At 31.2% G+C, this 15337-nt stretch overlaps 1 protein-coding gene across 1 annotated transcript; it reads left to right on the top strand.

The window, feature by feature from the left end:
* Positions 1 to 449: 449 nt before the first annotated feature.
* LOC108468412 (vanillin aminotransferase-like) lies at positions 450 to 4326 on the top strand. Its single transcript, XM_017769297.1, has 18 exons — positions 450 to 491; positions 963 to 1145; positions 1318 to 1390; positions 1560 to 1657; positions 1752 to 1844; positions 1949 to 2022; positions 2114 to 2152; positions 2233 to 2321; positions 2423 to 2499; positions 2591 to 2665; positions 2744 to 2791; positions 2943 to 3026; positions 3108 to 3195; positions 3284 to 3362; positions 3487 to 3577; positions 3681 to 3759; positions 3978 to 4093; positions 4246 to 4326. The coding sequence occupies exons 1-18, from the start codon at positions 450 to 452 to the stop codon at positions 4324 to 4326; spliced, it is 1509 nt and encodes a 502-aa protein (XP_017624786.1).
* Positions 4327 to 15337: the final 11011 nt, after the last annotated feature.

The following is a 15337-nucleotide window of genomic DNA, read 5'->3' as shown; positions in this document are numbered from 1 at the left end:
ACTGCACCTTTGGTGGCCTGAGGTCTGTGGCAAGTTTCTTTTTCTGTCGTTTCATCATCCTGCTTCCATGGTGGTCGTCAGTTTTTCTGGGCATCAGGTCGAGTGTCGGAGTAGAGTGAAAGCTTTATGGATGATCTTATCTCTCTCCCTTCTACCTTGTCTAAATTTCTTTATTTTAATTGTATTTTGTATTAATTAATTCAGATGATAATTATTTTTGAGATATATTTGTTTAATTTTAATAATGTTAGAAATAGACACGAGTCTACTACTATAATCAGACAGGTGGGGTGGCATGCATTATTTGTACGTAAATTTGCATGTACCAGACCAAATCAACCATAAAAATAGCCTACAATATGTATGAATAGGTTTTTAACTGTTTCATTCCCACCACTCTCTCTTCTTTGCATGTGTTCTCTTAGATTCAAATAACTAAACTAAAAAAAATGGTTTCTAACAAGTACCTTCGATCAACTCTGAAAACCCAGGTTCCAATTCTCCATTTTCTTTTCTTACGTGTGTAATGTTTGATCAATTCTTTTGTTTAACAAAACCACTGGAAATGTGTGGGTCGTGATCAGAGAACCCAGTTTTTTTTATGCCATTATTGTCATGATCATTCGTTCATTTTTATATTGTGTTACACTGTTTCTGCTTTTGTGGATCAGTTGATGACTTGATGCTGTGTTGGACTTATTGCGTACTCACATTTTAAACTACTTAGAACTAAAAATTATATCCATTTATCTAGGATCATTTACAGTTGAGAAATTCTAATATAGGTTCTGTTTGGTTTCTGAGAAAATACGAACATGTATCGGTGTTGTTTAGGGTTTAAAAATCAATTAATAGTCATTCCATGATTCTGGATCAGACATTACCTTCACGTTGTGTTCTTCTGAATCATTTGGAAACATAGTTTTCAACCAACATGTATGTTGCACCCTTCCTGTTTGCAGCTTGCTTCATATATAAAGAATGCTGCAGCATGCAAAAGCTTATTGGAGTATCCAATCAAGGGTCAATGTGAGGCCAGATGGTGTAGTACCAACACATGTTTCAAGGGGCATAATATGCTGGCTCCATTCACACCTGGGTGGCAGACCACCGAAGTGAATCCTGTGGTTATTGTTAAGTCAGAGGTATGTGTCTAAGGTGTGTCCTTTCTTTAACTTGGGTATGTGTCCTGTTAGTGTCTTATCTTTATACACATACACAAATATGAGACAGTTACAGGTTATGAAGAGTTGTGGCAATGAAGAAAGTTTAAGCTACTCTTTGTTACTATCATATAACAAATTTGATCTTGCACAGGGAAGCTATGTGTATGATATCAATGAGAAAAAGTATCTGGATACTCTTGCTGGTCTATGGTGTACAGCATTAGGTATTGTAATTTCAGAGTCAAATTCTTGGTGAAAAGCAGTGCAAATCCACTCCATTTTCATGTCTAAACAGGAAAAAGAAAATGAGCTTAATGCTATGATTTGTTTTAGTAGAAGAAATTTGATCAGGTCCTTTATGAAAACTCCATTTTTTATTTTTTATTTTTGCAGGAGGAAATGAACCTCGACTTGTGGCTGCTGCAACCAATCAATTAAATAAGTTGCCATTTTACCATTCCTTTTGGAATCGTACAACTAAACCATCACTAGTATATCATCCATCCATCCATCCAATGATATATTCTTTGAATCAAAATCTCATGATATTTATTATACAGAATCTGAGAAGATTGGACCTTACAGGATCTTGCTAAGGAACTTACTGAAACTTTTACTGCAACCAAAATGGCAAAAGTCTTCTTTACAAATAGCGGATCTGAAGCAAATGATACTCAGGTTTTTCACTTATATAGCATATATTGTTAGTTTTAAGTTCTTTGTCTTTACAAGCATTCATATCAGTAATGAGTCTAATTTGATGCTTGAATTTATATGTATAGGTGAAGCTTGTTTGGTATTATAATAATGCGCTTGGAAGACCAAAGAAGAAGAAATTTATTGCTCGAGCCAAAGCGTAAAATTAAAAAATCCACTAACCTTCAAACCATGTGTCATTATTTAGTTCACTTGCATAACATAATTTCTCTTTCTTTAAATTTCTTCAGATACCATGGTTCAACTTGGATATCAGCTAGTCTTTCTGGGTAAAAATGTTAACTTTTATTTATTCGTAAAAAATGCCTTTACTTGATTGTTTAACAGATATATAGATCTTCCATTACAGACTTCCACCTCTGCATCAAAACTTCGACCTGCCACCTCCATTTGTGTTGCACACTGACTGCCCTCATTACTGGCGCTATCATCTACCAGGTTTTTTCTTCTTTTTTTTTTTTTTGACCAATCTGTTTCATGGATATAAGTTTTGGTGTTTAAAAATTGATATAGCCATGTTTATTGTTTCAATTCATCAGGTGAAACTGAGGAGGATTTCTCAACCAGATTAGCCAACAATTTAGAAAACCTTATTCTCAAAGAGGGTCCAGAGACAGTAAGTTTTTTGAAAATGAAATGAGGAACCCTTTTGCAACTACAAGAGCCTTGTATGTGTAGCTAATAATAGCTGGTTTTATATATATCAGATTGCTGCATTTATTGCAGAGCCTGTGATGGGAGCAGGTGGTGTTATACCTCCACCCGCTACTTATTTTGAGAAGGTGAGAGTTCTTAAAATGGCTTATATTTATCATTATGAACATGGCTTTACTAATGTAGCATTGTCAAATGCCATGCAGGTACAAGCTGTTGTGAAAAAATACGACATACTTTTCATTGCAGACGAGGTATTTTGCTATATCTCGATCTCCGGCTCCTCATTTGCTTGAAATAATTCCTATAACCGTTTCCGCAGACACTCGAGCTCAAGTCCAAGTAACATATGAGAGATGTCTGGATGGTTTGTTCACAAGTGAGGTTTTGTGCATTGCATTGTAGGTTATTTCTGCATTTGGGAGGCTTGGGACGATGTTTGGATGTGACAAATACAATATAAAACCAGATCTTGTTTCACTAGCAAAGGTGAAGAAGCTGTAACCAAAATATTCAGATATAAAATAGGCTTTTGACCTACATATTATTAATTCCTTATATATTGGTCAGGCCCTTTCTTCAGGATATATGCCCATTGGAGCAGTCATGGTGAGCCCTCAAGTAACAGAAGTCGTTTATTCTCAAAGCAACAAGCTTGGTAAGTTAGAACCCGTATCCAACACTCACAACCGAATACGTAATATTCTCTTTGTTAGTCCATTGACTAAAATTTTAGTCGTTTTCAGGTAATTTCTCTCATGGATTTACCTACACCGGACACCCTGTAGCCTGCGCTGTTGCAAGTGAATCAATCAAGCTCTACAAGTGTGTTCTATCCTCGATCTAAATACATATTTCCAAATATATGGAAACGGAAATGTGATCTTCTAAATATAAACATGACCAACACGCATTCATGAATAACATAGATAATGACAAATCTTTGCAGGGAAAGGAATATTGTTGAGAAAGTGAAGAGCATATCTCCAAGGTTTCAAGATGGTTTAAAATCATTTTCAGACAGCCCTATTGTTGGAGAGGTGAAACACTGAATTTTTTTCACTTAATCCCCATTGATACATACAATTTGATATTTTAGTAAGCATGCCAAAAAAAACAAACATAAATTTGTAACCATTGCAGATCCGAGGTACGGGCTTGATACTGAGTACAGAATTTACAGACAACAAGTCACCCAATGAACCTTTTCCTCCTGAATGGGGCAAGTTCAACTTTCTCTTCTTTATATCTTATCAGATTTCATTTGCCAATATTAATGGAGGTCTAATAGAGATAGCCATAATATTTGTTTGGATGAACTGTTAAATGGTGGACATTTGATCATCAAATGTTGTAGTACAATGAACAACATTATTAGAAGAGACATCTATTAACCCGTGCAAAACATTAAAAACAAATCATTGATGATTTTGTGTATAGGAATTGGTGCATATTTTGGAGGACAGTGCGAGAAGCAAGGGATGCTAGTACGTGTTGCCGGTGACACCATAATGATGTCTCCGCCCTTTATAATTAGTCCAAAAGAGGTTGATGAGGCAAGGTTTTTTTTCAGTTGAAATTAAATTTAAAATCGAATTAAGTTAAACTCTAAACAGAATTTTTTATTAATAATATATATATTTATATATAAATAAATTATAGCAGTTGATATGATAAAAAGGTTATGAGAAGTCATTGATTTGCACAGTTAATAAGCAAATATGGGAATGCATTGAAGGCAACTGAGGAGAAGGTGAACTCACTCAAGTCTCAGCACAAGAAACAGTGACAATTTTTGTTTGATGATGATGCTGATGCTGAAAATGTTATGTAGCCCTTCATTTTCGTTGGGAAATCAATAAATTTATTGTTTTTTCTTCATTCCCACTTATTTGCTGCATTAATTAAAACTAAAATTTAGTTTTTTCTAGTTTAAATTTGGACATTGAGTATTTGTTAAGCTAAACTAATTGTATGAAATAGTGACATCATGTTATCTGTATCACTTTTTTAATAGTTTAATATCACATTAGTATTTTCATTCTGGAAAAAATCAAATCCAAATGATAATATTGAAATTCAAGATAAAATTACTGATGTGACATTAAACTATTGAAAATGGATAATATATCTGTTTCATATAATCCTTTCTCATATATCTTATGGGATATGTCTAATAAATAGTGTCGAAATACTCTTAACTAATCAATTCTATGTCAAACAATTATCTAATAGGTAAACTACACTAACATCAGTAAAATACTAATAGGTTTGTATTTTGATCTCTCAACTTCAAAAAATTAGAAAATGATTATTGAATTATTCAAAATTTTCATTTAAGTCACTAGATTGTTTAAATCATTGTTGTATAACATTTTCTATTTGTGTTGCTTGCACTCATTTAAAGCTCTCATTTCCTTTCTCTTTTACAATTCATTTTTTTCATGAAATAACTTTAAAACGTCACGAATCTACAAATCAAAATTTAAACAACTTTCTTCTTTAATCTCAGACGCCGATCGTCAAATCAACTTGGATTTAAGCTATATTACTCTACTCATTCATGGATAATAATCCACCATACCAAACGTCAAATTGTCATTTAAAATTCATTAGTCAATTTTTTTTTAAAATTATAACAATCTAATGACTTAAATAAAAACTTTCTAGTATTAAAAATCTACATAATTGGAGTGCTGGGCAAATTTTTTTATTTTTTAAAATCATTTATGAGCATTACGGTCAAAATAGCAGGCTCCGGAGAGTTTAGACATCATCATTCTCTTTCTGTTGTGTTTTAGAATCTAATAATAATTATTGGATGGAATGAGATTATCTAAATCAATAGATTATTTAACATTATTTAATTTATTAATTGCGTACATATACCATAATCTATAACTATTTTTTCGTACATTTTACGGTTAAATTATTTTATTATATGTTATACTTCTTCAATAAATTGGTGCCACAAATTTAACTAGCATTAATTTAATTAAAAATATTAAAATATATTTCATATACAATATTAAAATATCATCGTCTTTAATTTTAATATAAATTTTATTGTCAATCGACAATAAATAAATAGATCAAAATTCCTGTAAATAAAAATATTGATTAAATTTTTAAAATCTAACAAATGTATAAATGGAGGCATATCTAAGCCTACATTTTACAAGTTAGGCATAATGATTTATTTGACCTTTCGACTTTATAAGAAAATCATTTTAGCTTTTCATTTAATTTTTGTCTCTTTTAACCCTTGAACTTGCATTATTTGTCAATTTACTATAAAATGTATGGATGTGGCATCCACGTGGACTATAAGGAATTAATTAATTTTTTAAAATTAAAAAATTTAAATATATATTTTATAATTTTTGAAGGAATCTTTTGCAGATCTTATTGTTAGAATAAGTTCTTATTCTTTAGGGATATTGATATTTGAATTATTCTATGTTATCTCTTATCTTTGATTTGATTTGAGTGTGCAATTCTTATTTTCAGTTAAGATCTTATTGTATGACTATATAAGTCAAGGTCATCATCAATAAAACTCAAGCCATTAAAAGTCCAGCTTGTTGTTTCCTTGTGTTCTTGTGTCTCATATCAGATCAAAGTTCCAACAGTTTGGTATCAGAATCCTTACTGGGCCTGAGAAATTCTAGCAGCAACATAGAAGATGACTCAAAAGATTAATTTTGACAACATTATACAACCAACTATTTCTCGCTCTGATGGTCACTATGATCATTAAATCATACTAATGAAAAAAAATTTGCGTTCTAAAGAATATTGGGAGTTGGTGGATCCTGGCTATGTTGAACTAGCAAGATAAGCACCCCAGTCAAATGCATAATGAAGGAAGAATGATGAGACAAAGCTAAAATATTCGAAAATGAAGAACTATCTCTTTCAGGCTATTGATCGCACAGTTCTTGACACAATTCTCAACAAGAATACTGCCAAAGAAATATGAAATGCCATGAAAAAGAAATATGAAAGAAATGCAAGGGTCAAAAGATCTCATCTTCAAGCTCTCCTTAGAGAATTTGAAACGCTCAAGATGAGGAATGATGAAGGACTGATAGAGTACATCTCAAGGATCATGACAGTGGCAAACAAGATGCGAACTTATGGAGAAGAAATGCAGGATGTTAGAGTGGTAGAAAAAATTATACGCTCTTTAACTGAGAAGTTTAACTATGTTGTTTGTTCTATTGAGGAATCAAAAGATATTGATGCTCTCACTATTGATGAATTACAAATCTCATTAATAGTACATAAACAAAAATTTCAAAGGCATTATAGAGAGGGGTAGGTTTTGAAAATGACATATGATGGAGTAAGAGGTCGTGGTCGTAATTCCTATAGAAGAAGAAGAAGAAGGAGAGGTTGAACAAGTTTTAAAAAAAAAAACAACGGTGGAATGTTACAAATGTCATAAACTTGGACATTTGCAATATGACTGCCCTGAGAATAGAGTTAGGCTTATTTTAGCATTGCTTTTTAAGAGTGTTTTTTTTTTCTTTTTCAAAAAGCACTTTTGAGGAGAAGCTAAAATTTTTAGCTTTGAAAAAGTATTTTTTAACCACGTTTTTGCTTAGGAATGGTTTTATCCTAAAAGTGCTTCTTATAAGCAATACTAAACACACCCTTAGTACTGATGAAGAACTGAATGATGATGAAGTTAGAGGAGAGGAAGATAGCTCTAGATGATTATGTTAGTGGAGAGGGCCTGAGCCTATCTGATGATGAGGTTCATATATGTAACAACCTCACCCGACCCAATCATTGGATCTAGGTGCGGATGCCACAACAGCACCGAGTTATCGTTCATACCAAAATCTCTCTACATTAAAATATATTGTATTACCTATTTATAAAAGCTTACAACAGAGTCAAAAAATTTTAAACAAAGTTTAATGTCCAAACTTCAGACTCTGAAGAATCTAAGTAAATGCAATATAATCGCCCCATTGGCGAAGTTGCCAAAGGTACCCCCGTCTTATGTGCATGACACTTACCTTCGATGCCCCTTGACTTATCACAGTCTAGCTCAGTTCCTCTTTGAGCTCCTTCTTCCGCGGATCCTGCAATCACAAGTCAACCCTTGTAACTTCAAATAAACTTAGTGAGTTTCTTCATTATAAAAAACATACCCCATATTGTCAAGGTTCAAATAAATAATACTAAATACAATAAACTCCCTGCTCATTTGGCACATTTCTCTTAAATCGTTGTAAAGGACTTTATCCTATTCCCGATCTAATCCACTAGCGGATAAATAGTTAAGTGATTTCCTTCCAACCATTCTATCGACCTTCGATCAGCCTTGATAGTTCCTTTAAATATCTCGCAATCTCTAGGGATCTATATTTTCTTTTACTTATTTTTATTCTTCCATTTATTCTCGGTACAAATCCCTCTACCCACCATGGTATTATGAGGTAGTCCATTAAGCCTACCCCTCTAAGGGTCCTCGAGGTGTTTTCAAAATTTGTTTAATCCATAACAAACTCTTTCCTTATTCTAATCCTATAAGACTTGCCCACATTCTTTTCTTTAATACTACTGTCGGGGTCACGTGCCACTCTAGCAGATTAGATCCCGCATGGTTTACATAGTGGTAGGATTACCTCTTCGTAGTCCGCCTTGTTCGCATTACCCTTAAGCTTAGAACATCCTCTTGCTACAGACCACTATGGCTTACAATATTCAGCCACTGTCATTGAGTGACCATCTGGGTTCACGAGTTCTCTTTCTTACCGCATCTCCAACTAACTAGCCTTTTTTGTTGACACTTCCTTATTGATTTCCCTTTAAAGAGGAATAGTTTTAATAGGCATACCTATCACTTGTATCATTACTCTTAGTACTTCTCTATCCTGGGTCCCCAACTAACCCCTCTATTCCAAGTCCCTTTTGATGGGGTGCTTATGAACTTAACTCTAACCTACTCATTTTATTGAGTATCTACCAGTGGTTCTTAACGGCGGATCCTTACAGTGATCCTCTATTTACTCTTTCTGCGGCTCACTTATACACCAAACACTATTGGCTCGACAGTTTACATGACTGTTTCTTGTCAGGTTACCACCCTCATGCCTTTTCGGCTTTCATGATTACTGTTTGGTAGACTATTTCCCTTTTCTCTTTCCTTTTTCCTTACCCGATGGATTTTTTTCCAATAATCTACTGGCTCGCTATCATTTGTAATTACTTACCATTTTCTTTCAACTCCTTTTTTTCCTTTTTTAGGGGATTCCCCAAGTTTACTATCTTGATTTTTTCCACATGTGTTTATAGTCCTGACAGACTCAATATATTACCACAACCAAACTATGGTCTTACACCTTATGTCCCATGCTTAATGTCCTGACAGACTCCATTGGCTGCCACAGCTAAGTTATAATCTTACACCTTGTAACCATCGTGTTTACTGTCCCAACGGACTACCCTATATCTATTATCTCGGTGGACTATCCCAACAGGCTATCAAAGGATGCCATAGCATCTTTCAGCTGTGGTCTTAGTCCTATTAGGCATTCTGACATGTTTTCACATGATGTCATAACGTCTTTCAACTATAATCTTACTCATTTCTATCGTGATGCCATAGCATCTTTAAACTATCATCTTACTCATTTTTATCATGATGCCATAACATCTTTCAGCTATAATCTTACTCAATTTTAGGTGTATAGCCTCTAATCAAACTCATGGCCTCATCGTGATCTTTCAGTTTACTTTTCTATTGCAGTTTATCCATTTCACCATTCCTAACCTAGATACTCAAACACCGCAGTGTCCCCTCCGTAAAGCCCGAAGCTTCACTATCACGGTTTGCACACAGAACATCGTATGACAGTATTTGATAGAACCACCTTATTTCTCAAGTCCTAACTTCATCTAACCCAACGATAATTTCTAGTTGTGTTTCAGGAATCATCACACATACAAGCACAAACATAATCATATAAGCATAGTAACATAGTCCACACAAACTTGAAAATGTATCATCACAAAGTTCATGCTATTCATACAACATCCCAGAAATGGGACATTGAAACTCATTTGAAGCTTCTTCACCTTCCTTCCCCTAGCTTAGCTTTCCCGAATGTCGGAGCTCCTTCTCTCTCTTGGCAGCTAAGCATAAAACCAAAATCATAAGTTAAGCTCAAAATTTTCAGTTTAAACTTGGTTCTAAAAAATATGCAGTACCCTTAGAAAGGTTTTCTAAGAATCATTGACTTATCTTCTTAATCTTATAAATAGAAGGATTAATGACCTTACCAATTTCTTGAGTTTTCTACTTTTCCAACAAATTCCTCACGATCATCACTCCATGCAGAACTTCTCATAACATTCGCTTCCTCGGAGTAACTAAGGAAGAATATTAATAGGAGAGAATGGAACAGAATTGAGAGGAATCCCTTTGATAATTCATCTCTCAGTTATTTATAACCCTTCGTGTGCATTCTCTCATCGTATAAAATCCACTTGTTTTTAATCATTTTGTCCCCCACTAAGGGACCAGCTGGTTCTAATCCAACTGAACGAGAATTGGATTTCAACATTATCCAATATCATTTCTAATTTTTCCTGTTTTTCCAAAAGAGACCGCCAGCTTACGGTGTCTTTCTTTAACCCTTAATTTGTCCTTATTTTTCGGGTTTAGAGAAAATTCGGGTGTGATAATATGACTCAAGTAGTATCAAATGATCCATTATACTTTGAGGAAGTAGTGAAAAACACAAATTGAAAAATGGCCATGGAAAGCGAAATCAAATCCATTGAGAAGAAAGAAAAACATAGACGTTTATTGAGCTGCCAATTGAAGAAAAAAATTAGTATGAAGTGGGCTTTCAAAACAAAGTACAATGAACATGGAAAGATTGACAAGCACGAGGCTTATTTAGTTGCAAAAGGGTACTTTCAACAACATGCAATAGACTACATTGAAGTTTTTCCACTAGTAGCAAGGATGGATACATCAAGGATGATCATTGCTCTAGCTGCACAGAAGAGTTAGAAGATTTTTTAAGTAGATGTTAAGTCGACTTTTCTACATGGTAAGTTAAGTGAAGATGTTTATGTGGAACAACTAAGAGGATATGAAAAAAAGGGCAAAGAGCATCTGGTCTACAAATTACACAAAGCTTTGTATGGATTAAAATAGGCTCCACTAGCTTGGTTTAGTCGAATTGAAGCGCATTTCATCAAAGAAGGATTTTAAAAGTGCAACAACAATTAAATACTATTCAAAAGGAAAAGCAACGAAGGAAAAATTCTCATTATAAGTGTTTACGTTGACGATTTAATTTTTACTGATGATGATGATGTCTGAATTTTAAAACTCTAGGTTGAGAGAATTTGATATGACTAATTTGGGAAAGATGATATTTTTTCTTGGAATTGAGGTGTTGCAAAAATCTGATGGTATTTTTATATGCTAAAGAAAATATGCCGTGGAAAATTTGAAGAAGTTTGGTAAGGTTGAAAGTAATTTGGTAGTGAATCAAATTGTTCTAGGCTTCAAAGTAAACAAAGATGAAGATGGAATCTCTGTTGATAAAACTCATTACAAACAACTAGTTGGAAGTTTGATTTATCTCACCGCTACAAGACCTGACATGATGTTTGTTACTTGTCTCATAAGTAGATATATGGCAAAACCAAAAGAGATTCATCTACAAGCAGCTAAGAGAGCTTTTCGATATTTAAAAAGGATTGTAAATTATGGAATTCATTATAAGAAAGAAAGAGATAGTGAGTTGTTGGGGTTCACGGGTAGTAACTATGTTGGAGATATGGAGGACAGGAAAAGTACATCTAGATATGTGTTTTTAATGTGTTCAGGGGTTGTTTCATGGTGTTAAAAAGAAACAACAAATCATGACTTTATCCACCACAGAACCTAAGTTCATAGCAACTGCAATTTGTGTTTGCCAAGGAACGTGGATGAAAAGAATTTTAAAGGAACTGGGGTACGCAAATGAAAGTAGTATTACTATAAGGTGTGACAACAGTTCAGCCATTAAGTTGCCCAAAAATCTAGTTATGCATGGTCACAGTAAGCATATTGATGTGAGATTTCATTTTCTAAGGAATCTTACTAGGGATGGTGCACTTGAATTAATTTATTGTGACAGTCAATATCAGGTAGTAGACATAATGACTAAATAATTGTAGTAATTTATATGTATATCACGTTCATAACGTTAATAAATATTAATTTGAGGTAATTTGACAAATAATGTGAGTTTAAGAATTAAAAAGAATGAATCATTAAATTTTTTTTTTTTATAAAATTGAATAGCCAAATAATTGATTGTGTCCTACAATTTACCATTTGGAAATTAAGAAATGAAAATGTGAAAAAGCAAGCAAGCAATCAGGGTCCATTCCTATTTTTATTAAAGCACGTGAAGCTTAACAGTAGTAAATAAAGTGGTTTATGGTACATTATATTTTGTCATGCCCTTTTGTGTGTTTTTTTTTTTTTTTTACACTTCCCATGTCAGCAAATTTAGAAGCTTATATTTGATCTTATACAATCAATTAACATCTAAAAACAAAAGGTTGGCCAATTGGCCATAGGTCCAACCGTTTGTATCTAAATCCTTTTAAGATAAAGTTTACAAGATATATATTAATTATATCAAAATTTGTTAAAAAAGAAGATATTTGATTAAAAAATTATCGTTCATTATAAAATTTTTAAATTATGATAACAAATAAATAAAATATTCTTTTAATAATTTCATTATAGATATTAATCATATATGTTTTTTTTAGACAATGTCTAGAATTCAACTCATAAATAAAAGGATAATGTACTCTAATGTACTAATACTGCGTTCTCCTACATCGATAATAATAATTATATTAAAATATTGGATACATTACCTTCCCCAACAAGATCTTGTATTATATTTATAAACTGTCGTTTTTAAGAAAAAGACCAAATTTCCCTTCTGAGTAGTCAATCAACAAATAATTTCATTCTTGGCTAAAAAGTAGTAATAAGTTGGTTAAAGGACTTGGGTGCCTGTGCTCTATATTGTATGGAGTGAATTAAATCTTTTATTATTATTAACAATAATAAAAAGTTAAATAAGTTTAAGTTGTAATATAATTAATATTTATTAATTGCATAAAAAATTTGAAAATTATTATTTTTAATAGTAGTTCAATTCTAAATAAAAGATTTTTTTATAAAACTATAAAAGCTTTAAAAATATTAACTCGTAAACGGTAAATGATATTTTTAAAATAGTAATTGTTAACTCTATTTTAATTTAACTTTATTTGATTTTTTAAATAGTATAAGGACTGAATTGATCCATTTAAATAATAAAAGATTAATTTGATCAGGTCCCTATAATAGATGGACCTCTCAAATACATTCACCTACATTTAAATCATGTCTTTTCTTTTCTTTTTTCTTTTTATGCAATATTGGGATAGGGGATGCATCCGTGTCAAACAAGTGTCTGATAAGAACTTTAACCACCACTTTATATAAGTCAAGACAAATATTTTTTCTTTTATAATTTTTTTTTATATTTTTACTTTTTCTTAATTTAATAAAGCTTTATAACGTATATTTTGATCACAAGTTTTTATAACATATGTTTTGTTTTGTAAACATTCATTCAATATTAGGGTAGGGCATGGATATTGTCAATGTAGGAGGACGTGGGTTTGAGTGTGCTGAAGCGTACTATTCTCTTATGGGTTAGGGAAGGGTTATGGCTAGGCTAGTTCTAGTCATTGCGTCAAAAAAAATAAATATGATAAGAACCTAATAAGATTAATGTTCAAAAAAAAATATTACATAAAAGTTCAAGATAGATGAGATGCGGATCAGAAAAAAAATTATTGTGGGGATGAGAGCAAAACCGAGTGCTAAAATATTCAATAAAAGGGTAATTACACCATTGTCATCTAAATAGTGTGTTTTGTTTTGAATTATAAAAATTTTCAAATTTGTCAATAATTATATTGAATTTTTCAGTCACTATTTTATTAGATCATTAACAAAAGGATAATGTAGTTTTTTTCTATTGATTTTATTGTCACCTAATTAGTGTGTTTTGTTTTGATTATTCAATTATAAAATTTTTAATTTTGTAAATAATTATACTAAGTTTTTTTTATTTTATTAAATTTATTCCTTAACATTTACATATTCTATTAATTTAGTCTTAATTTTATTTAAAATTTATAATATATAAAAAATATATAAAAAATTCAAATAAAAGTTTAGAAACTCAAAATATTATAAAACTTAAAAATACATAAAAGTTAAAAAATTATAAATATTAAAATAATACATGAAAATTATAAAAAAAATTAAAATGTTGTTGTGAAGTATTACTTTTGCATGTAACTTTCCTTCTCTAGCAAATAAAGAAAAAGATCCTACTATGTATGTTTTGTTGAAAACTATGACATTATATATGTAATAATAGTATTTATATGTTATTATTTTCTTTCATAAAATATTAGCTTAAATTAAAAGTGATCTAATAAATTAGGGTTAATGTGTAAAAGTTATATATTAAGGTTATGATCCCCAAATTACACCTACATAACTTTTCTAATATCTCATATTTATAAAAGAGAGAGCCAGTTTCTCTTTATTACTTGTGTGCTAAATTGGAATATCAAAACCACGAGATTGAAGATTCCAAGAAATCAATGGATTTAGGTATATTTCCGCCTTTAGTTTTGTTCTCGATAATTTTACATGAAAAATCCTGATATATTGAGGTTTATATCAGATTCTTTTGATTGTAACAAGTGGCATCTAAGCCTCGTCATGTTGAATTATTGAGAACAAATTAATTCACTATTATTTTTGAGTTGAATCGTTTTTCAAATTTTATGAATTTGACATTTCGATTATATATATATATATATATATATATATATGTAGAATATTTAAGATTAATAGTAATATTTTTAATTTTAAATTTTATCAATTCAATTTTTTAGGGTTTCATTATAATCGTTTTTTAATTCGAACCTTGTTCAACAATTGTGGGATTGAATTCTTGAATGTTGATAGAGTTGCTGAGTGTTTTGATGTTTCTTTGAGAAAGCTTTTATTGATTTGAGAAATAAGGCTTAGATTATCCTTAAGCATAAAATTCTATTAAAATTTAAGTTTTAATAGTTGGGTTTCATTGTGAAATCACATATATATTATTTATTTTTGAGTTATATGGTTTTGCCTATCTCTTCGTATATTGTCGGGTATTTTGATGTAAATTCATGTAAAGCATGATGCATGCTTTAAAATATTTGGTTTTGAAATTTTATGATTTTGAATATTTAATTAAATTGTGATAATATAGTTTTGTGTACAAATGGAAGGATATGTCAATTATTATAATTTTATTTTAGATATTTAATTTAATGGTTCTAAAATTTGATGTAAAAGGGTTTTGGTTGTATAAAATGAATCAAAGATTAAGATTCTTTTGGTTCTGTTGGTCGTTATTTTGGGTTCTTTCAGAAATCATAATGGAATAATTTTTTTTAATTTTAATTATTATGAAAATTTTAAATTTGAATATTGATACTTTTATAAATATTTTAGAATATCTTAATTGAAATAATAAGTTGCCAAAATGACTTATGTTGAATTTATTTTGTTTTAAAATATAGAAGGTTGTGTGCGTGTAACTTAAGTTATATTAATATTGATCGCCCAAAGGAAAGTTAATATTTAACAAAATTACATGTGCAGCTATAGTAATAAACATGTGACAATTATTCGGTTT

This window comes from Gossypium arboreum, chromosome 8, assembly GCF_025698485.1.
Source record: "Gossypium arboreum isolate Shixiya-1 chromosome 8, ASM2569848v2, whole genome shotgun sequence".
In the NCBI taxonomy this organism is placed as follows: domain Eukaryota; kingdom Viridiplantae; phylum Streptophyta; class Magnoliopsida; order Malvales; family Malvaceae; genus Gossypium; species Gossypium arboreum.
Note: the sequence above shows the minus strand (reverse complement) of the source record. Positions and strands in the feature narration are given on the sequence as shown.

Excerpts from the sequence above, each read along its gene's own strand:
- LOC108468412 (XM_017769297.1), top strand. The coding sequence starts at position 450 with ATGGTTTCTAACAAGTACCTTCGATCAACTCTGAAAACCCAG. Across the intron at positions 2,023-2,113 it reads TTTATTGCTCGAGCCAAAGC|ATACCATGGTTCAACTTGGA; the intron begins GTAAAATTAAAA and ends AAATTTCTTCAG. Across the intron at positions 2,153-2,232 it reads ATATCAGCTAGTCTTTCTGG|ACTTCCACCTCTGCATCAAA; the intron begins GTAAAAATGTTA and ends CTTCCATTACAG.